Below are 22,205 nucleotides of genomic sequence, written 5' to 3'. Positions count from 1 at the left end.
AGACAGAAGACAAGACAAGAGGAGTGAAGCAGGAAAACACACAGAGGGAGAGGGGGGAAAAAGTGGGGCCGCCTCCTTAGACAGCCAGAGAAGAATAACAACATATGGATAACGTACAACGCAAAATTTGTGCAAATTGCGTTAATGAGCTGCTGATCGCTGAACGGCAGGAGTAAAGTTTGGCCTTATCCAGTGCGAATAATTAGAGGTTAACTTTATCCCAGGAAGTGAATCTAATGATGGCGATTCCACTGGAACAAATTGATTTCGCTTTTATAAATGTGAACATTATCCAGTATGCATGAACCAGAATGTTAAATTCATCAAAAAATACATAAATGTTGCTTATTTGTGTCCTTTGGGTCTTCATTGGAAACCACTTAAATATGGAGGTTTATCATCTTTTCTTCTCCAGTATTTAAATTAGAAGAGAAGAAGGCTGCGACATCTTACTTAAACCCTGTAATAATTAATTTTTCATTGTTGTTTTTTATTATTTTCAATTCAGATAATAGTGTATATTGGTTGCATTGAATACCCTGTGGCTAGCATATTGTTATATATATTCCTGCTGCTGTGGTGATTTTTACTCTATTCCATGTGAAGCCTGTATTAAACATGTATTTGAAATACTGTATGTTCTACTGTGAGGATAATAAAACTCTCTGATTCTTAATGTTGTTGTAAATTAAAGTATGACCTGAAAATTAAATTACGTCAAGCTGTGTCTCACTTGTACACAGTAATATTAAGTAATTTTATGTAGAATTACAAATATTATTAGTTTGTTTGGTTTTTACTATAAATGTTTTTCTGCACAAACTTGAACTTGCTTTAATAACTGCATGTCACTTAACTTCCTTTATAGTCAAATTTCACAGTAAATGTGTCAAGTCGTCATATATTTACTACTGTAAATCGTGTTGTGCTGGCTGTATTCATGTTATCTGTGTGTCAGTGTGATACATCTCGGCATATGAAACAGATAAAAGCAGATTTTTACAAACAAACAGTTAACAACAGACACAGAACATGCAATTAAAAAAAAATAAATGAACGCTATATAAAATAACAGAAATTTACAGGAAAAAAAACTCACAAATTTACGAGAAATAAGTACTACGAACAATACTGTATGTCTGCAGAATGCCCTCTGTCCACGTTCTATCCCAGGTTCAGACCTGTCTGTTGTTTCAGCAGTCACTCATTAACTAAACAGAAACTATTTACACACACACACACACACACACACACACACACACACACCAAGCAATAAATGTGTCTGAATTTGTGATTAATATTCAGAGGAAAAACTCACATAATCATAAGAAAAATAACAGAACTTTACAAGGAACAAACATCAATTTACAAGGAAAAAAACACAAATTTACAAGAAAAAAAACACATTTATAAGAAAAAAACAAATTTACAAGAAAAAAACACATTTATGAGAAAAAAAATTTACAAGAAAAAAAAACACATTTATAAGACAAAAACACAAATTTACAAGAAAAAACAAATTTACAAGAAAAAAACACATTTACAAGAAAAAAACACAAATTTACAAGAAAAAAAACAACAAATTTACAAGAAAAAAACACAAATTTACAAGAAAAATAACAACAAATTTACAAGAAAAAAACACAAATTTACAAGAAAAATAACACAATTTACAAGACAAAAGTCCACTGCGTGTCTTATTATTTCCCTGTTATTGACATAAGGACATTATATTGTGGCTGCAGGCCTGAGGGTTAGTGTCATTTAATGGGAGGAGTCAGTAGAAGAGAGTATATAACAGGATAAAAATAATCTTGCAGTTTCACAGACGACCTCACTGGAAGCCTTGTTGGAAGTAAGAAGACTCTCACTCAGCTGATCTACACGACTTCACCAGGTGAGGACAAACTAGAACAGAAAAGGTTAGAAAAACTGATTTTTACTGTTGTTGTTCTGTATGAACAATGTTTAATGTGTCTCAGTGCAGCAGAGTGTCTGTTATTAACTGTAGCTGTAACTGTACTACTTTATGTATATGTTTACTTTAAATACTTTATATATGACATAATATTGAGTGATTTCTTTATCTCTTCACCTTCCTCATCTGTAACTGCGCCAGTTTTTCTTGAAGGCATCTTGTTTGGAAATCCTCACTTTGTTAACTCTACAAAATACACATTCTTAATCCGTGTATCATTTGTTCTTTCCATTTTCAATTGGCAATCAAAAATCAATTAATGAAAAACTGACTGGTTATTTTGTTATTTGTTTTTTTATTATAACACAAAAAACGAATAAAATGCTTGTTTTTAGGCTCGGATCAAAAATACGAAATGGAAAAACGGGCACCAGGAATTAATTTGATTTTAATATTTAATTGGTCGGGTTTACGTGACCCGGAGGTTTGACTGCAGTCCAGTGAGCCGTCATTCGCTTCTCCGTAGTCAAACCAGCCGTCCCTATATAATTATAATAATAATAATAATATATAGTAATAATAATATATAAGGTAGTGCGCCCGTATTGTGATATTTATGGTAAATTCATTGAAACTGTCATGACATTAATCTTATTTCCATATTTATCTGTTTTTTGGCCTGGTTGTGTAACACTTTATTCTGAAAAGCGCACGTCGACACATCAAATACATTTTCGGCGCGATGCAATTTAATTATTTCACGTGGTGTGTTGATGTAAAGTTAATATTTCATCTCCTCTCTGCTGGTAAGAGTTTTATACTGAAAAAAAGTGAGAAAGAATGACAGTAAAGTGTTTATCCTTCATGTCAGCTCACTCTGAGCAGTCTCAATGAATTTACCGTAAATATCACAATACGAGCGCACTATGTTACATAGACAGCTGGTTTGACTACGGAGAAGCGAATGACGACTCACTTGACCACAGTCAAACTTCCGGGTCACGTAAACTCGACCAATATTATGTATATATATATATATATATATATATATATATATATATATATATATATATATATATATAAAATATAAATATTAAAATCAAATTAATTCCCGGTGTCCGTTTTTCCATTTCGTATTTTTGGTCTGAGCCTAAGATTGAATATGAAAAAGCAAGCATTTTTTTCGTTTTTGTTTAATAATAGACAACAAATAACAAAATAACCAGTCAATTTTTCATTATTTGATTTTGATTGCCAATTGAAAATGAATAAACGAATGATACACAGATTGTTCTTCTGTTGTTGTTTTCAGTTTTTTTGTTTGTGTGACGAAGAAGAGTTGACCCCCAAGCGTTATAAACTCTCAACAACTGCACCACAAGTTTAAATCAAACACTGAAGGCTGTGTGGTCACATCTCTCAACAGGTTGGAGAAATGGCCTCGGATACCATGGTAACTGCAGCTCTCGGTCGACCTTTCACCCTGGGGATGCTCTATGATGCTCGGAAAGACCAACTGGTTCCAGGTGAGTCTTCACTTTGACTACGTTGTTATTTAAAAAAAACATCTCTAAATATATCTGCCTGTCACAGCTCTGCTCACAGGAACTTATGAAAAATATGCATGCATACCACAATAACCTACACTGCTGTGGAAGGAAAAACTGAAGCTGTGTGTTTCTAAACATTAAATAAAGCAGCTGCAGTCTAGTGGTAGCAAGAACTGGAAGGGCTGACTGGAGCAGCAGGGCCTCTGTGTGTAGGATAAACAGCCAGGTGCAGGATAGAGGCAGCAACTCTTTGGATAGGGAGATATATATTTAAACCTGAGAATATATAAAAAAACCTGAGAATATACATTAAAAACATGAGAATATATATAGAAACCTGAGAATATATAAAGAAACCTGAGAATATATATTAAAAACATGAGAATATATATAGAAACCTGAGAATATATAAAGAAACCTGAGAATATATATTAAAAACGTGAGAATATATATATTTAAACCGGAGAATATATAAAGAAACCTGAGAATATATATTGACAACATGAGAATATAAATTGAAAACATGAGAACATATATATTTAAACCTGAGAATATATTAAGAAACCTGAGAATATATATTGAAAAACATGAGAATATATATAGAAACCTGAGAATATATATTGAAAACATGAGAATATATGTTAAAAACATGAGAATATATATTAAAAACATGAGAATACATATAGAAACCTGAGAATATATAAAGAAACCTGAGAATACATATTAAAAACATGAGAATACATATAGAAACCTGAGAATATATAAAGAAATTCGAATCCATTAGGACACAAGTGCTTTATAGGTCGTGAGAGCGGTCAGTGCGATACTTGTCATAGTCGTCAGTGTAGATCAAGAGTGAAGGTATTCAGTAAAGTGTTGGTCTTCAGACTCTTCAGACTTAAAGATTGAGAAGGACTCAGCGGAACGGATGGACTTTGGAAGTTGGTTCCACCACCTATAGGGGCTCTACAGAGGAGAAGAGTCTTGTTTGAGACGTAGAGGCCTTCAGTGGTGGAGGAGCCAGATGTCTTTAACTCCAGGAGCGTAGTGGACGGGAGGGTTTGTGAGGGTTTGCAGCAAAGTCCTCAGTTCTCATTCCGCTTGATTTGTCAGCTGCGTTCAACACAGTTAACCATCGCATCCTCCTCTCTACTCTCTCTAAAATGGGCATCTCTGGCTTGGCTCTGTCCTGGTTTGATTCCTACCTGAAAGGACGTTCATTCAGTGTATCCTGGCATGGATAGTTGTCTACTTTGCATTGCCTCTCCACAGGAGTTCCCCAGGGCTCAGTGATGGGACCCCTGCTATTCGCTACCTACACCACCTCTCTGGGTCGGATTATCCGCTCACATGGCTTTTCCTATCACTGCTATTCAGATGACACTCAGCTCTATCTGTCATTTCCTCCTGATGACCCATCGGTCTCTGCTCGGGTCTCTGATGCCTCTCTGACATCAACACACGGATGAAGGCACATCACCTCCAGCTGAACCTTTCAAAAACTGAACTGCTGGTCCTCCCTGCTAAACCTACAATACACCACAACACCAACATCAACACTGACTTCCTGTGTCTTGCCCCAACCAGGTGCTGAGAAACTTAGGGGTGATGATTGATGACCAACTCACCTTTTCCAGTCATGTCGCCTCAGTTGCCCGGTCATGCCGCTTTGCACTTTACAACATCAGAAAAATCAGACCTTACCTAACTCAACATGCCACTAAACTCTTGACACAAGCTGTTGTCATCTCTAGACTTGACTACTGTAACGCCCTCCTGACAGGCCTGCCAGCCTGCACAATAAAACTGCTTCAGATGATCCAGAACGCGGCGGCGTGCCTGGTCTACAACCAGCCAAAAAGGTCACATGTCACACCGCTGCTCATTGAACTCCACTGGCTACCTGTTGCAGCCCGCATCAAATTCAAATCTCTAATGCTGCCTACAAAGTTGTCTCTGGTACTGCTCCTACCTACCTGAACGCCCTGATTCAGACATATGCTACCTCACGAACGCTGCGCTCTTCCAATGAACGGCGCCTGGCTCTGGCCCTCGTTGGTCCAAGACAATCCAGACTCTTTGCATTTCTTGTTCCCCGCTGGTGGAACACACTACCAGTTCCAACCAGAGCAGGGGCGTCCCTCTCTACCTTTAAAAAACTCCTGAAGACCTTCAGAGATCATCTTCTCTCCTAGCACCACACGATAATTCTACTCCTTAAAGAATTGTCACTAGCACTTATTAATGCACTAATAGCTCTTTTTGCACTATACCTTGATTGTTTGCTTTTTTTCTTCCTGTAAGTCACTTTGGATACAAGCGTCCATTGCTATTTTGCAGGCAAGAGACAAGGCTTTGATTTTGATGCTGCTGTGACCGGGAGCCAGAGAGAGAGATGAGGAGTGGAATGACACGAGCTCTCCTGGGCTGGTTGAAGACCAGACGGATCATCTGCAGAGGCTTGGTGGTGCAGCAGGAAGAACTGCCACTAGAGAGTTGCAGTAGTCTAAACGGGATAACACAAGGGCCTGAACCAGGAGTTGTGTTGATTGCTGGGTCAGGTATGGTCTAATTTTCCTGATGTTGTACAGGGAGAATCAACAAGATCGGGCAATTGAGGACACATGAACCTTGAAGATCAGTTGGTCGTCAATCATGACACCCAAGTTTCGTGCAGAGCTTGTGGGTACAAGTTGCAGCCCAGAGAAGCCCAGTTGGGTGGTGGCAGCAGCTGTCGCTAGTCAGGCTTAAAGAACTGGTTGCTGATGGCGGCAACTTTTTCGGTGAAAAAGGAGGCAAACATGTCAGGAGTTAGCAGAGTGGAGGGAGGCTGGGGTGGAGGATAGAGGAGCAAGTTGAAAGCCGAGAACATTTTTCTTGTTCCTGTAGCCCACTTTTCATCAATATGCCCTAGTTCACTAGCAACTGATGCGGACCTTGTTGACCTGGGTGACGTCTGAGCTGGAATTACTCTATCATTACTCTGATCAGTTATGATTGAGGTAGGCTGGTATAGCATTAGGAGTCTTGCCAAAGGACCCGCACTGGATGTCCTTTGTCCTGACCAGGATGCGTACCCCAGTCTCCTGTGTCCAAGTCAGTTGCCTTAATAATAATAATAATAATAATAATAATAAATAATTATCTTTGATAACTTTACCTACTCATGTGCCTTTCTTCTCTATGTTGTGTTGTTGTTGTAAGAAATAAAATAAATAAATAAAATTTGTTTGAGTGATTGACGACTGGTGTTTTCCAATTCCCATAGGTTTCTCATTGTGGAATGAGAAAACTGTAGAAGAGAACACAGTTGAAAGGTCTCAGCACAGCAGTGTGTTTAACATTTCTGCATCTGACAACACTGACTCCAAGTCCACTCTGCTGGATGTTGACGCTTCTCTGAAGGCCAGCTTCCTGAGTGGACTGATTGAAGTTGGAGGATCTGCCAAGTATCTGAATGACCAGAAGAAATCCCACAATCAGAGCAGAGTGACCTGTCAGTACAAAGCTACCACCAACTTCAAGCAGCTGTCAATGATCGACCTCGATACCAAGCAACCCCAACAATTAGACATGATTCACAAGGGCTTTGCAACACATGTAGTCACAGGCATCCTTTATGGGGCCAATGCTTTCTTTGTGTTTGACAGTCAGAAGCTAGACACCAGCAGCGTTCAGGACATCAATGGCAGCATGGAAGCTGTGATAAAGAAGATCCCTTCATTCAGTATTAGTGGGAAGGTTGACATCAAGCTGACTGATGAAGAAAAAGCCCTGACTCAGAAATTCTCCTGCAAATTCCACGGAGACTTCCTTCTGGAAAGCAACCCTGCCTCATTTGAAGATGCAGTGAAGACCTACGCACAACTTCCGCAGCTAATTGGAAAAAATGGAGAGAATGGTGTTCCTCTGAAGGTCTGGCTGATGCCGCTGACATATTTATACTCTGAAGCTGCTGAGCTGACAAGGGAGATCAGCATTGAATTAGTGAGCATGGTGCATGATACTCTTGAAGATATAAGGCACCTAGAAATAAGATGCAGCGATTCTCTGGACGAGGTCAAGAATTTTCCTCCGATTCAAGAACAGCTGAGCACTTTCCAAAAGTTATGTGCTTATTATGCAATCACCCTCAAGCAGGCCCTGGCAAAGAATCTTCCCTCCACCCGTGAAGGGAAAGAAGAAGAGAACTCAACAAGAGATCTCTTCATTGCCAAGGACGAGTCACCATTCAGCCATGAGAAACTGAGCAGGTGGCTGGATCACAAAGAGCGAGAAATCAACGTCATCAGATCCTGTGTTGCTATCATGGAGGGAGCAAAGATTGTCCTGAGTCAGTCAGAGCTGGACAGAGAGGTTCTTGATCCAGGTAGAAACGAGGTTCTGTGCTTTGTCTTCACCTCCCTGAAGAATACTGACCCCTTCCTGGATGAGATGGCCCACTACTTGGACCCAAGCAAAAATGCAGACACAACAACTGAAGACCAGTGGTACTACTCAACTGAAGTTGTCACCAAGATGAGAAAGAAAGCCAGATTTATCCAAGAGTTTATCAAAACACAGCATCAGTATCATTGCTTCATAGCAGCCATTGCAAATGAGGCATACACAGGAGCAACCATCAACTATTACATTGACAGCGAGTTGGTAAATCCCAATGTACAGGTCAAAAACAATCTGATGCTGACATCATCACAGACAGAATAGATTTCATGCACTGTGCGTCGTTTAATAAAGCAAAGAATAAAGTCACTTTTTGAGTTGTAGAGATGTTCACAGATTCAATAAATCATCAGAGGAACATTGTTTTCTATCCAACAGTTACTGCAGCTACAACCTGATTCTTATCATGCCATTAAATTAACAATAACTTCAATGTTTAAGGTGCAGCAGAACTAAAATCCCCCAACACATAAATGAGATATTCTTGGTAGAAGCTGCCACAAAAAAAATCTGCTTTCATGTGAATTTTTCAAACATATATTTGACGTATTGAGGAGAACTCAGAAATGTCAATAGGATGAGGGAAGTGCACATCCAAATGTTACACCATATGTATTCAACCAAACTAGATTCTTAGAGACTGACAATGTTAGGGATCGATAAAAATGAGCAATTATCTGCATTATGACCTTTAGTAGAGTGCTGCTTAGAAATGTATTTAGCAAAGCATAAAACACACATTTAATCTGCCAGTCACAGCACACAGGAATGAGGAGTATCAACAGAAAGGGCATACTGATAATACTTTGTACATAAGCACATATTTGAGGGCAGGCAGATGTAACACAGAGACAGATTCATAGGACATAGACACATTTGTAGGTATTTTCAAGGTTTAGGGCTCTGAGGGGGAAAGCACTGAGGAACACAAGGTACAGTCAGAGAAGGGCCAGATAAGGAGAAATGTGCATAGATTGTATTTCTTCAACAGGCGCTAACCGGAAGCACCAAGAGGCTAGGACTAGCCTGCGCGTGTCATCAAGGGCGGGCCGAGTCTAAACCATGGTGCTGCTCCAACCGTTTTGACCAATTAGATATTCGCACATTCATATTATAAAGCTCTGTGTAAAAGTAAAATTAGGCATCCTTTTCTGTAGGTGGTTACAGCTAACTGCTGTTAAAATAGCAATAATCTGTATTATGACCTTTAGTAAGAACGCTGCTTAGAAAAGTATTAGCAGCGTTCTTACTTAAGGTCATGCCAGGCACAGCACACAGAAATAAAGAGAATCAAAAGAAAGAACATATACTGATAACGCTTGGCACCTCGCCACATTATTTGAGGGCAAGTAGATAAAAAACTGAAGCACTCTTTGTGCTCCAATTCAAGGCCACAGGCCCAGGTGGAGAAAGCCACTGACCAGGTGGAGACAGCCACTGACCAGGTGGAGACAGCCACTGACGAACACTAGACAAGATACAGAAGTGTGCTGTTAGCTTTTTTCCTTCCACAGGGCGGTGACCAGAAGCTGAAGCACCAAGAGGCTAGGACTAGCCTGCGTGCCAACAAAATGGGCGGGCCGAGTCTAAACCATGGTGCTGCCCCAACAGTTTTGACCAATCAGATAGTCCCACATTTACATTATAAAACTCTGTGTAAAAGTAAGTTAGGAATCCTTCTCTGGGAAGTGGTTACAGCTGAACAGAGAAGGTCGATGTACATCATTCACTCTTTCATTACTGTCTTCAATAAATAGTTAAAAGGATTTTACTCTCCTCTCATCTGTTCTGCAAAAAAAAAACCTAACAATAATGAATGTAGATGATAGATGATCCTGAATCTTTAACACGCTTGTTTTACCATTGTATGCATTCTTTAATTACATATTGTGTAAAACGAGTCAGAGGATTAATATTGACTGTAAAAGTATCATTATATATTATGAACATGATTTGTTTGTGTTAAGTTTTACATACATACATTTAAAATAACCAAAATAATTTAATTGGATTTATGCATGAATTTATATAAAAACTCTTAGTGATAAAACTGAAAATGTATAATGCACTTATTGCAGAATGAGGTATGCCTTTTTTTTATTCTAATTTTCTCCTTTATTTACTCCATTTGTTTTATTTCATTTTTTTTCCTATTCTCTATATAACGTCAAATTCTTGTTTGTCTGCAAATAAAGTTTGTTAAGGAGAGACACTAAAGGTGAATAGGGTCATCTTTTAAAACTAAATAAATAAAAATGTAATTAACTGCAGCCAGGTGAGCAAAGAAAGGAGTACAAGTTACACGTTACCCCCCCAATTTCTCTGATTTGCTCACACACTGATTCACATACAACATACTTTAAACAGGCTTTCCTTTAAAAACACAGATTTTCAAGTCAGCATGTCTATTGTTCCCCCAAGAACAAAAGGGCTCCGTCATTTTGATTTGGTTCGTTGTCTGCCCTCGGTTGGTATTTTGTACACAAACACACACACATAATCTTTTCTTCCACATTTTCACTGTAAATAGTCTTTTAGGTTAGTTGTGTACTTTGCTTGTTTGCTTTTTTTTTTTTAATAAATATGTTTTTGGACTTAACACGCTGTTGCTTTTAATGTGGCACATGAATGAGTGATATGCCAACCTCTGCTATGAAAAGAACTCCAAATTCCTTCAACCAATACTAAATATGAGTATGGTAAAAATCAGTGTTCCAAATTGATAGTTTAGCAACTTTATGAGACTGATTTACCGTGAGTTTGCTATCTTTCCCCTTTCTAAGAAAAAGGGAATAGTGCCCCGAATAACTTTAATTTATTTAAAGTATGATTATTAATTTAGTCAATTTCTGATAGCAAGATTGATCTAAATAAGCTTTTACCGTTACACATTTGGTGCTTCCTGTGGGAGGCAATTTGTATCTACAATAGAAAGAATATTGAACTGTGCCTGTGATTTTCTTTCAATAAATAATCATTTTGTACACTGACAATGTTCAAGTTTTTGGTTTTGGTGGGTAAATTCATGGACTTTAATCAAACTACAACTTTTAAAGCTGCTGACAAATATTTTTTAACTTTTATGTCAACACATATGAGCATTAAACACATAGTTGTATGAAAACATCTCGTTATGATACATGAACAGGTGAGAAATGATTGATTATGAGCTTTTTGGGTCAGTTCAACAGAAAACAGTAACCTGGGTACACCTGTAGGTGGCAGCAGTGTCGTAATGCAGGTGTGTCCAGGTAACAGCTGGCCCAGCTCTTGGCACCTTAATATTTCTATTTGACGGGAATGTGCGGATATAAAAATGTGGAACCATATTATATCTTTAAGAAGATAAGTGAGTCGTGCTGCACTCTGCTACAAACAGAAGATCTTTTGGTGCAGATACAGTTGCATAGAGCAAACACAGCAATCACTCTCCATGAGGAGGTGATTTGTCTTTACCCTCATTCTTCCACAGGGGTGGAGGCTGACATCTTTGAGAAAATGAGAATCACCAAGGAACAGGATCCAGAGAACTTGTACCTACATTGTGGACTGGGGGAGGAGGAGATTAGAGAGGGAGTTCCCAATGCGTTTGAGAGCAGGCAATGGACTTTATCCTTCACTACCTCATCTGGTGACAGAATCAGTGGAGCAATACACTGGTCCACTGGAGGCACATGAACCAGACCATGTTCCTCCACATTATGCATAGCAGCCAAGGTCCTAGTGTAAAACACAGAACTGAAATACAGATCTATGGAGTCATTAACCAGTGGTAAACTCCAGGCTAATGGCAAGAAGATCTAATAGGCCGGCTGTAGGCTACCTCATGATATTTATATACTCACATGTATTCTATGTCAGTCGCGTAACTTTGTTTATACAGAATCCCTGCGTGCACAGAGCGCAAGGACATGTCCACTTTGTTACTGCTACTGGCAGTCAGGAAGGATTGAAACAAACTACAAGTTTATGCCAGATAAAAAGAGCAGGGTTGGATCTGAAAACAACAACGACTCCAAAGTGCTACCGTACTTGACAGTTGGACGTCGGTGATGTAGATATGAAGTAGAATGTGACTTACAAAAGTTAATTTGCATGTAAAACAACAACACAAACTCTCTTTCTCTGATATCTTTTAAGTCAAGGTCCAGGATTTGTTTGACTGATCTGTCTCACATCCCACTAATATTTTGTATTTCATTCTCCATCAGTGCTGCTCAGAGTCAAACTACACTGGTGTCCAAACTGGAGACCCTGCAGTGCCACTTCACCTGGGATCTGGAGCCCAGCAAGTCCAAACTTCTCCGTCTTCGGGACCAACTGAAGGACATCGGCACCGAGGAGGGAAACAGGTGGCTGGGTCACATTCACAACCTGCAGGGGTTTGTTGAATACAAGATGAAAAACATAGAAAATGCCAAGAGTTTGTTCAACAAGGCTGCAGAGGCCTTCTGCCAGCTGAGAAACGCAGACGAGGGTCCCTGGTTGGTGGTGAACTACGGGAACCTGGCTTGGCTGCACCACCACCTGGGGGACGAAGCAGAGAGTGAGGCTTACCTGTCAAAGGTCGACGCCCTGATGAATAAATACCCGTCTCCATCCCAGGATGAGCTCCATCCGGAGATCTACGCTGAAAAAGCCTGGTCCCTGATGGAGTTGAGCGCAGATAAAAAGCTGGCTGCTGATTACTTCCAGAGAGCCATCAGGATGCAGCCGGACATGGTGGAGTGGAACTCCAGCTACTTCTTGGTGTTGGTCAAAAATTGTAAGTACAACAGCACAGGGCTGGAGGCTGAGGTCTTGGAGAAAATGAGAATCGCCAAGGAGCAAGATCCAGAGAACTTGTACCTCGCTGTTTACTACCTTGAGCAACGTGCTAAAAAAGGAGAAAAGGTTGACGATGAAGCTCGTGAGTTAGCACAAAAGGTTTTGAGAAATCCTGTCAGCAGCTACAGTGGTATTAAAGCATTAATTCGGCTTTACAGAAACTTTATTTCTGTTGATGAGGCTACTGATTTGGTAGATGAGGCTCTGGAAAAACATCCAGATGAGTGTTATCTGAAGAGATGTGCTGCACTCTGCTACAAATGGAAGATCATTTGCAAAGAGCAAAGAAAGCCAAAGCAAAGCGTGATAGACAGAGCAATCACTCTCCACAAGGAGGTGATTTCTCTTTATCCTCATTCTTCACTTCTGATGAAAATAAACCTTGCAAACATATACGCAAAGTCAGGTTATGGTCTGGCTAAAGCTGAGCAGATCTACCAGGAGCTGTTAGAACGTGACCTGGAACCTGCAGACAAACAGATGCTTTACTACAACTACGCAAAGTATTTACACTTTGATCGAGACGAGTTCGAAAGTTCACTGCGATATAACATGAAGGCGGCCGAGATACCACACCAGTCCCTCTATCGTGACGGCAGCATTAGAGTTCTGGAGAAGATTAAAGGCAGAATGCGTAGAGAAATACAGGAGTTTCTGCGCAACCTGCAGGAGCCACAGTGTTTTTATCAGCACTGATTCTAAATTCAGAAATAAACTGTAGGTATTGCATTACCCTGAAAAATGTATAATTACATATGAATTACATACAAAGGAAAATTTGTGCAAATTGCGTTAATGAGCTGCTGATAGCTGCGTGGCAGGAGGTAAAGTTTGGCCTTACTCAGAGCGAATAATTAGAGGTTAACTTTATCCCAGGAAGTGAATCTAATGATGGTGATTCCACTGGAACAGATTGATTTTGCTTTTATAAATGTGAGCATTAGCCAGTATGCATGAACCAGAATGTTAAATTCACAGGGAAATACATAAATGTTGGTTATTTGCTTCCATTGGGTCTTCATTGAAAACCACTTAAATGTGGAGGTTTATCATCTTTTCTTCTCCACTATTTACATTAGAAGAGAAGAAGGCTGCAACATCCCAAACCCTGTAATAAATAATTAATTAATTGTTGTTGTTTTTTTTTCATCGTTAAAACAAAGAGATAATAGTGTATATTGGTTGCATTGAATACCCTGTATTCAAATGCTGAACCAAACTTCTTAAACTTCTACAGAGGAGGTTTAACTCAGATAGTTATCAACAGCAAGTGGCTAATTTAGCACAATGAATGGTTTAAAGGTGGTAACTACCAATACACAAATCTCTTTAATGGCTTTTACCAAATTAATGAAGATGATGAATGATGGATCTACTCCTGTAGCAGACTACTGGTGTAAAATGTAGAAAATTCTAGCAAGTCTAGAATCAGAATCATTTTTTTTGTCATGGACCAAATGTGAATATGCTGATATATTAATTATGAATGCCAACTGTACTGTGCCTCACACGGGGCACCAATAATGTAAGGAAATTAGAATGTCCCAAAATATGTGTATGGATACCTCTAAACGGGGCACCATTTATATTGGGAACATAGAATTACAAATAAATTATATCTCACAATGGGACACCATTCATGTTGTAAAGGGCATTGCCATAAATGCCATCCCTCCCATGGGGAAATCAAATATGTATGGGTGAACCTGAGCAACACTTGTGTTGGTCACACAGTTCAAAAGTTAAAAAATTAATTAAGCCAAAAAATAATAATAATAATTAATAATAATAATAATAATAATTAATTATAATAGATTATATGACTTGATTTACTCTAAGCCACCTCTAGTTGGTGCACCATTCAGTAAAACAGAGAAAAGAGCCAATTCACCTAAATCAGTCTCATAAAGTTACTAAACTTTCAATTTAGAACGCTAATCAATAATTAACATAATAATTATAATCAAATTACCATATTCATATTTAGTATTGGTTGAAGGAATTTGGAAATCTTTTCATACAAGAGGCTAACATATCGTTAAACAACATTAAATGGACAGCATGTATATTCCAAAAAGGTATTTATTCTAAATAAACAAAGCAAAGCAAATAAAAACACAGAATCTATAGATTATAAAGATCTAATCTAAGATTATTTACGGTGTAAGGTTGCAACAGAGAAAATGTGTGTGTATATGTGTGTGTTTGTGGGGAAGGCAAAACCGCATGTCTTCAGAAAAAAGAGTCATAAAACCATAAACATGGTGTTGGTGTAAAGAATTGCCTTTCCTGCCTTAGAGGACAATGGGCCATGTGTTGCTGTGTAAGCTTCTACAAAGCTGTATGTCTGTTGAAAGCCAATTTAAAGTATACTGTGTGTGAATTAGAGTGTGAGCAAATCAAGTAAGTTGGTAGAATTAATCTGCATGTAAGACGTAATGTCTATGTAAATCAAGATTAGGTGAGGTGTTGTCACATTGGCAAGCAGAGGTGAAAGAGAGAGGTCAGAGGGGGCTCTGGCTCTTTACAGTAGACCCCATGTGAGATCCCAAGAAATAACTTCCACTGTGGCCATGTTCAAATATATTCAACATAATTCTGTCAATAACATGATTCATTCAAATAGACATAAACGTAACCACAGTGTTTAGGCTGCTATATTTCTGCTGTGGTGATTTTTACTGTATTCTATGTGAAGCCCGTATAAAACATGTATTTGAAATACTGTATGTTCTACTGTGAGAATAATAAAACTCTCTGATTCTTAATGTTGTCGAAAATTAAAGTATGACCTGAATATTAAAGTCACATGCAACCAACAGAAAGTAGGTCAAGCTGTGTCTCAGTTGTACAATAATATTAAATTAAATCATTTGATGGTTTTGGTTTGAAAATTTGACTCACTGTGGCTTCATTTTATAGCTTTAGGAACAATAAAAACTGTTTATCATTTTAAATTAACTAATCACAACAGTTGATGAGTCGTGTTTAAGTTTACTTGTTAGATATGTGGCTGCAGGTTTCCATTCCTGGGAAACAGAACACCAGACTTGTCCAGAGAAACGGTGTTTGCATATTGATGCAAATGTTGGCTGCTCAACGTCAGATAATTTATTACCTGTGACTTCACACCAGCGAACTCAGAGCATCAGGAGCAACAACTGGTCCAATATTTAGAAAACAGCTAAACAATGAGATGAGAAGCTGCTCAACATTTCAATCACTGTATGATATAATATTATATAATATTATGAGTGTCACTGAGTTATGTAATATATTATTAAGTCCTGGAGAAATATTAAATTCTCTGATCCTACAAATACATCATGTTGTCTTGAATCACTTGTTCATTCACACTTATTTTATGCATTTTTTTTCTCCATTACCTGCTTTTTCTTATTTTTTTTTCTCTTCTGTGTATCTTGATGTCTTTGTTTCTGTATTCTTCCTCCTCAGCCACTACCACAGGAATTTTAAAATGTATTTTTCTTAATGACATGTTTAACAATTACTAGGCTCCCAATTGCACGCAGTTGCAGCTTAAGGTGTCCATAAATATGAAAAAGTATGTTAAAAATCATGTACAACAGCTTAATACTTCTATTTCATTGGAAAGTGTATGACACATTGTCATCTTAGACTTGAAAATTTGACTTCAATGTGGCTTTATTTTATAACTTAATGAGCAATAAAAACTTTCCATGAGTCATGTTTAAGTTTTCCTGTTAGATATGTGGCTGCAGGTTTCCATTACTACTTAATAGGACCTATGTCCACACAAATGTCCAGAGAAAGGGTGTTGGCATATATATGCAAATGCTGGGTGCCCAACAACATCACATCATTTACATAAAAGCAAAAGTTGGACATCTGTGACTTCACACCAGCGAACTCAAAGCATCAGGAGCAACAACTGGTCTGATATTTAGAAAACAGCTGAATGATGAGGTAAGAGGCTGCTTATACATTTAAATCACTGTATGAGTTTATAATGAGATAATGACTGTGAGTTATTTCATATCTGATTATGTACTAGAGACTGAAATATTAACTTTTTAGATCCTACAAATACATTCATGTCTTGAATCACTTGTTCATTCCCCATTATTTTATTCCTCTTGTTTTTCTAAATGTCCTTTCTTTCTTTCTTTCTTTCTTTAATTTTTGTTTCTGTCTTCTTCCCCTTCAGCCAGTGCCATAATAATCTTAAAACTAGAAAATTTCCTCTAGGGAAATTTTGAAAGGGCCACGGGGGCTACTGCCGGTGTGTGTGTGTGTGTGTGTGTAATTAAAATCACATAAAGTTACTGTGTGTGTGTGTGTGTGTGTGTGTGTGTGTGTGCGCATGCATGTGTTTGAAGCATGTGTATGCATGTGTGAGGAGTGTGCTTACGCGCATGTGTGTGTGTGTGTATCTGTAACTGTAATCAAATCAAAGATCAAAGGCAATCAGATCAAAGCAATCAACAGAATTAACTGACACCACCTGTTAATGAAAGAGTGACAGCAGCCAGAGGTGGACTGAAATTTCTGGCCTCGAACAGAAAGCATTTTTGGCAAAACCATAATACCTATCACTGATCCGACTTCACTTTGAGCGTCCCGAGTTCTTCCTGAACGTCTACATGTGATTTTTTTTTAAAGAAAAATGAAAAAATAGCTTTGTTAGAGCGATCTAAAAAAACTGTTCCATCTTCCCTTTTTCCAAAATCTCCGAAATCTGCGTTTTTAATATGGGAGCCAATGAGGCTGTTGGTGGTTTTGGTGGCGAATCTGTGCATCGTACGCACAAACTATAACTCTGACAGCTTTACCAGAGGATTGTGAGTGAGAAGACAAATTTTCCTACATTTCTATCTATAAATTATTTCTGTAGAGTGGAATTTGCGGCCTGGAGCGCAGTTTTCAAATTTATTTTTTGACAATTTTTTCTCTCCCTCTACACTCTGAGCGATGACATCACACACTGTGACACGAACATTCCGTGCAATACACACCCATTATAATCTCAGAATTTCTCAAAAAATGATCATGGTCATTGAACAGGGATTGATAAAAAACTATATGACCTATCGAAACGCAAATTAATACACCAATACACAAGACTTGTGTCTACTGTTTAAAGTTTAAATGGAGTCTCTAGGTGAAATTATGCCGGAGAAGTAGACGTTTAAAAATCTCCAATTATTGTTCTTTTTCGCTCATTTTTGTCGCCCGTCCCATTCATTTCAATGCAAAATTTTGGGCAGTTTTTCGGGACTTACGTCACGAAAAATTCGTATTCTGTAGAGAAAAGTAATAGCACACCAATCCCGATCAAACCGCACGTTTTGATATATAATTTGTCCTGCAACTCTTCAAGTTGTAGGACTAGTAGCGGGACGAAATTGCGTCCGGAAGAGGAATAAGAAAAAATCCACAGTATAACAGTAGTGCAGCACTGGTCCCTACAGCTATTGCTGTATGGGACCAGAACCCTGTCGTAAGACGAAAATATACGATCAGATCTGAGCCCTACAGCTATTGCTGTATGGGACCAGTGCTCGGTGCGATTGCCCCAAGGCCCTAATTACTAATACCTCCTGGCTGCAACCAAAAAGCTGTGAAAACTTTTAAGTCTGTGCTCCAAATGTGAAATTTTCACCGAACTTGTTTGAGTTTATAACTATAAGTACTTTTATTTCATAAACCTCCGTCACTGCGTATTTCTGTAAAATGTCTATTTCCTCCTGTTGTTATTTGTGTCGGTGCACTTTGCAAATAAAGGTAAATCAAAAAAAGAAAATGAAAAAAAAAAACTCTCTTTGGCCGTATTGCGTCCTTTGGTGTCGTAAACTCTGGAGGCGAGCCTTCTGAATCGGTATATATTATATATGTTATATATAAATATATTATATATATATATATTGGGGCGTGGTATTTAAATTTTGCTTGTTTTGAGCCGCCACATTTATCACAGCCGATCATTGTCACGCTGTGATTGGAGAGATACGATCATTTGATAAATCACACGCGAACCCTGTCGTAAGACGAAATATACGATCAGATCTGAGCTCGTTTCATAAATGAGGGCCATTGTGTTTTGTATTAAGCAAAACAGCCTCTTCAGAACTTTTCGCCCCTCAGAAAAATGGTCGGCATGACTGGCAGCAACCCAGGAATTCACAGAACCATGGTTACATACGTAACCTCTGTTCCATTTCATTCCTTCCTGACTGTCAGTAGCAGTAACAAAGTAGATGGTTCACACCAGCAGTGTCACCAGTAAAGACACACCCACCTTCTGGTTCATCGTCAGTGCCAATGGTAGAATAACTGATGCCAGGGCAGATCCTGAAGCCACATTAGCATGGTTCCATTGACCTTTTGACAACCTGATGGTTGATATGAAAAACCACTGAAGTATTGTCTGATAGGGTATCCCCTCCACTGAGGCCCCAATGGTCCTGGCAAAACTGATACATGTGGCCTTGAAAAGGCTGTGGCACCCATACCCCAACCTCGGGGTCCCCAGGCTTCTGAAGCCTGGCTGGATTGTTCCTTCCTCCAATGCTCGTTCTGTCTCCGGCCCAAATAACTGGCTAGGCACAATAGAAAACTTTCACAAGGCATGTCTGCAGTCATCTGACAGAGGCGCCTACGCAAGCCATACCTGACGTAGGGTCACCACTAGGGTTGACATCAACCAACCTAAATCTCTGGTCCTAAGCCCAAAGGAGTGGAGAGCTGCATCGTTTGGCCATCTCTTTCCCTTCACGATCTGGCAGCACCATTGTGGACTGGGGGAGGAGGAGATTAGAGAGGGAGTTCCCAATGCGTTTGAGAGCAGGCAATGGACTTTATCCTTCACTACCTCATCTGGTGACAGAATCAGTGGAGCAATACACTGGTCCACTGGAGGCACATGAACAAGACCATGTTCCTCCACATTATGCATAGCAGCCAAGGTCCTAGTGTAAAACACAGAACTGAAATACAGATCTATGGAGTCATTAACCAGTGGTAAACTCCAGGCTAATGGCAAGAAGATCTAATAGGCCGGCTGTGGGCTACCTCATGATATTTTCGACTCACATGTAGTCTATGTCAGTTGCGCTACTTTGTTCATACAGAATCCCTGCGTGCACAGAGCGCAAGGACATGTCCACTTTGTTACTGCTACTGGCAGTCAGGAAAGAATTAAACAGAACTACTAGTTGAGGCCAGATAAAAAGAGCAGGGTTGGATCACAAAACAACTGCTACTCCAATTTGCTACAGTAGATAAAACAACAACACAAACAAACAGTCCAGGATTTGTTTGACTGATCTGTCTCACATCCAACTAATATTTGTATATTTGTATATTTAAATACGTTACCCATGTTTTAATAGTTGTTATTTTATTCTCCATCAGTGCTGCTCAGAGTCAAACTACGCTGGTGTCCAAACTGGAGGCCCTGCAGTGCCACTTCATCTGGGATCTGGACCCCAGCAGGTCCAAACTTCTTGGTCTGCGGGACCACCTGGAGGACATCGGCACCGAGGAGGGAAACAGCTGGCTGGGTCACATTTACAACCTGCGGGGGTTCATTCAGTACAAGGTGGGCCTCATTGAAGACAGCCAGAGCTTTTTCAACAAGGCTGCAGAGGCCTTCTGCCAGCTGAGAAACGCAGACGAGGGTCCCTGGTTGGTGGTGAACTACGGGAACCTGGCTTGGCTGCACCACCACCTGGGGGACGAAGCAGAGAGCGAGGCTTACCTGTCAAAGGTCGACGCCCTGATGAATAAATACCCGTCTCCATCCCAGGACGAGCTCCATCCGGAGATCTACGCTGAAAAAGCCTGGACCCTGATGAAGTTCACTGCAGTGAAGAATCTGGCTGCAGTTTACTTCCAGAGAGCCATCAGGATGCAGCCGGACATGGTGGCGTGGAAGACCAGCTACGTCTTGGGTTTGGCAAAAAGTTGTAAGTACAGCAGCACAGGGCTGAAGGCTGAGGTCTTGGAGAAAATGAGAATCGCCAAGGAACAGGATCCAGAGAACTTGTATCTCGCTGCATACTACTTTGAGCAACGTGCTAAAAAAGGAGAAAAGGTTGAAGATGAAGCTCGTGAGTTAGCAAAAAAGGTTTTGAGAAATCCTGTCAGCTGCTACAACGGTATTGGACCATTACTTAGCATTTACAGATACTGTTTATCTGTTGATGAGGCTATTGATTTGGTAGAGGAGGCTCTGGAAAAACATCCCGATGAGCGTTATCTGAAGAAATGTGCTGCCCTCTGCTACAAACAGAAGATTTTTTGGTGCAGATACAGTGACCCAGAGCAAAGTGTGATCGACAGAGCAATCACTCTCCACAAGGAGGTGATTTCTCTTTACCCTCATTCTTCTCTCAGGAAGAAATTAGACCTCGCAAAAATATACGCAAAGTCAAGTAACAGTCTGGCTAAAGCTGAGCAGATCTACCAGGAACTGTTAAAAAGTGACCTGGACCCTGCAGACAAACAGATGCTGTACACATGGTATGCAAAATATCTGTACATCATACTAAAAGATTACAACAGGTCGATAGAATATAACATGAAGTCAGCAGAGATACCGCACCAATCACACTTTCGCAAGAACAGCATCAAAGCTCTGAGGGACACTAGAGACAAAAGCAGGAGCCGAGAAACTAGAGCGAAAGTAGCAGAGTTTCTGAGAAACCTGCCAGAGCCATACTAGTGTTTTTAACAACAGCGGTTCTAAATCCAGGAGAAAAGAATCTAGGTATTGCATCAGCAAAACTATTCAAATGAGTACATTCATAAATTTGATGACATTCACATGAAAAAAAAATGTTTTTCTCTGATGGTTTTCGATCAGATTGTTGCACAAAGTAACACTTTGCCTTCAATGCTTTCTTTTATTTGTGTTTGTTTTTTAGAGGGTGCCAGCCAGGTTTCTCTCCTGACATTTAACATAGTTAAGTCTTAGATTAGATTTGTTGGTTTGGATGCATGCATATCATAATTACAGTTAAACACACACCCTGCACAATAAACAACACAAGAATAACACGATCAAAGTTCAGCTTCAAAACCAAAAGCATGTATTTGATCAGAAATGAAAAACAGAATCCCTCCTCAGTCTGGACACAAAAGTCCACAAAACCAAAGGGAATCCAACTCAAGATCCACAACAGGTTCTATATCTCTTTAAGTTCAGTTATTTCTTTCAATTAAAAAACACAACTCACAGCTCACACCAGTTTTTCTTCAACAAAATTAAACTCAAATCAGTTTATCACAGTTACAACCAGCAGGATGCGTTTGGTTAATTAGGTCGAGTAATCTTGTTAATCAAAGAACGATTAATCCCGTTAAATTATTATTTTTATCCATTCTGTATGAGTTAATAATGAGTAATGAGACCATAATTACTACAGTAGCATTAAAAACTCTTGACTTGGACTCGATAAAGTCCTGCCTGCTGCCCTGATATG

General features: G+C 39.3%; 3 protein-coding genes across 3 annotated transcripts; all 3 read left to right on the top strand.

The window, feature by feature from the left end:
* The first annotated feature begins 1,802 nt into the window (after positions 1 to 1,802).
* Positions 1,803 to 8,717, top strand: LOC131978122 (stonustoxin subunit beta-like). Its single transcript, XM_059341641.1, has 3 exons — positions 1,803 to 1,897; positions 3,345 to 3,444; positions 6,737 to 8,717. Exons 2-3 carry the CDS (start codon positions 3,354 to 3,356, stop codon positions 8,173 to 8,175), a joined length of 1,530 nt encoding a protein of 509 aa, XP_059197624.1. The 5' UTR covers positions 1,803 to 1,897; positions 3,345 to 3,353; the 3' UTR covers positions 8,176 to 8,717.
* Positions 8,718 to 11,146: 2,429 nt separating this feature from the next.
* Positions 11,147 to 13,434, top strand: LOC131977769 (interferon-induced protein with tetratricopeptide repeats 1-like). The gene is made up of 3 exons (XM_059341197.1): positions 11,147 to 11,162; positions 11,384 to 11,510; positions 12,123 to 13,434. The coding sequence occupies exons 1-3, from the start codon at positions 11,147 to 11,149 to the stop codon at positions 13,432 to 13,434; spliced, it is 1,455 nt and encodes a 484-aa protein (XP_059197180.1).
* Positions 13,435 to 18,977: 5,543 nt separating this feature from the next.
* LOC131977768 (interferon-induced protein with tetratricopeptide repeats 2-like) lies at positions 18,978 to 21,445 on the top strand. The gene is made up of 2 exons (XM_059341196.1): positions 18,978 to 19,090; positions 20,134 to 21,445. Exons 1-2 carry the CDS (start codon positions 18,978 to 18,980, stop codon positions 21,443 to 21,445), a joined length of 1,425 nt encoding a protein of 474 aa, XP_059197179.1.
* Positions 21,446 to 22,205: the final 760 nt, after the last annotated feature.

The sequence above is a fragment of the Centropristis striata genome, chromosome 9, assembly GCF_030273125.1.
Source record: "Centropristis striata isolate RG_2023a ecotype Rhode Island chromosome 9, C.striata_1.0, whole genome shotgun sequence".
NCBI lineage: Eukaryota > Metazoa > Chordata > Actinopteri > Perciformes > Serranidae > Centropristis > Centropristis striata.
Note: the sequence above shows the minus strand (reverse complement) of the source record. Positions and strands in the feature narration are given on the sequence as shown.

Bases quoted from the DNA above. Each gene is read 5' to 3' on its own strand.
- LOC131977769 (XM_059341197.1), top strand. The intron at 11,511-12,122 runs GCAATGGACTTT...ATTCTCCATCAG, and splicing joins CCCAATGCGTTTGAGAGCAG to TGCTGCTCAGAGTCAAACTA.
- LOC131978122 (XM_059341641.1), top strand. From the start codon at position 3,354: ATGGCCTCGGATACCATGGTAACTGCAGCTCTCGGTCGACCTTTCACC. The intron at 3,445-6,736 runs GTGAGTCTTCAC...CAATTCCCATAG, and splicing joins GAAAGACCAACTGGTTCCAG to GTTTCTCATTGTGGAATGAG.
- LOC131977768 (XM_059341196.1), top strand. From the start codon at position 18,978: ATGGTTCACACCAGCAGTGTCACCAGTAAAGACACACCCACCTTCTGG. The intron at 19,091-20,133 runs GTTCCATTGACC...ATTCTCCATCAG, and splicing joins CCTGAAGCCACATTAGCATG to TGCTGCTCAGAGTCAAACTA.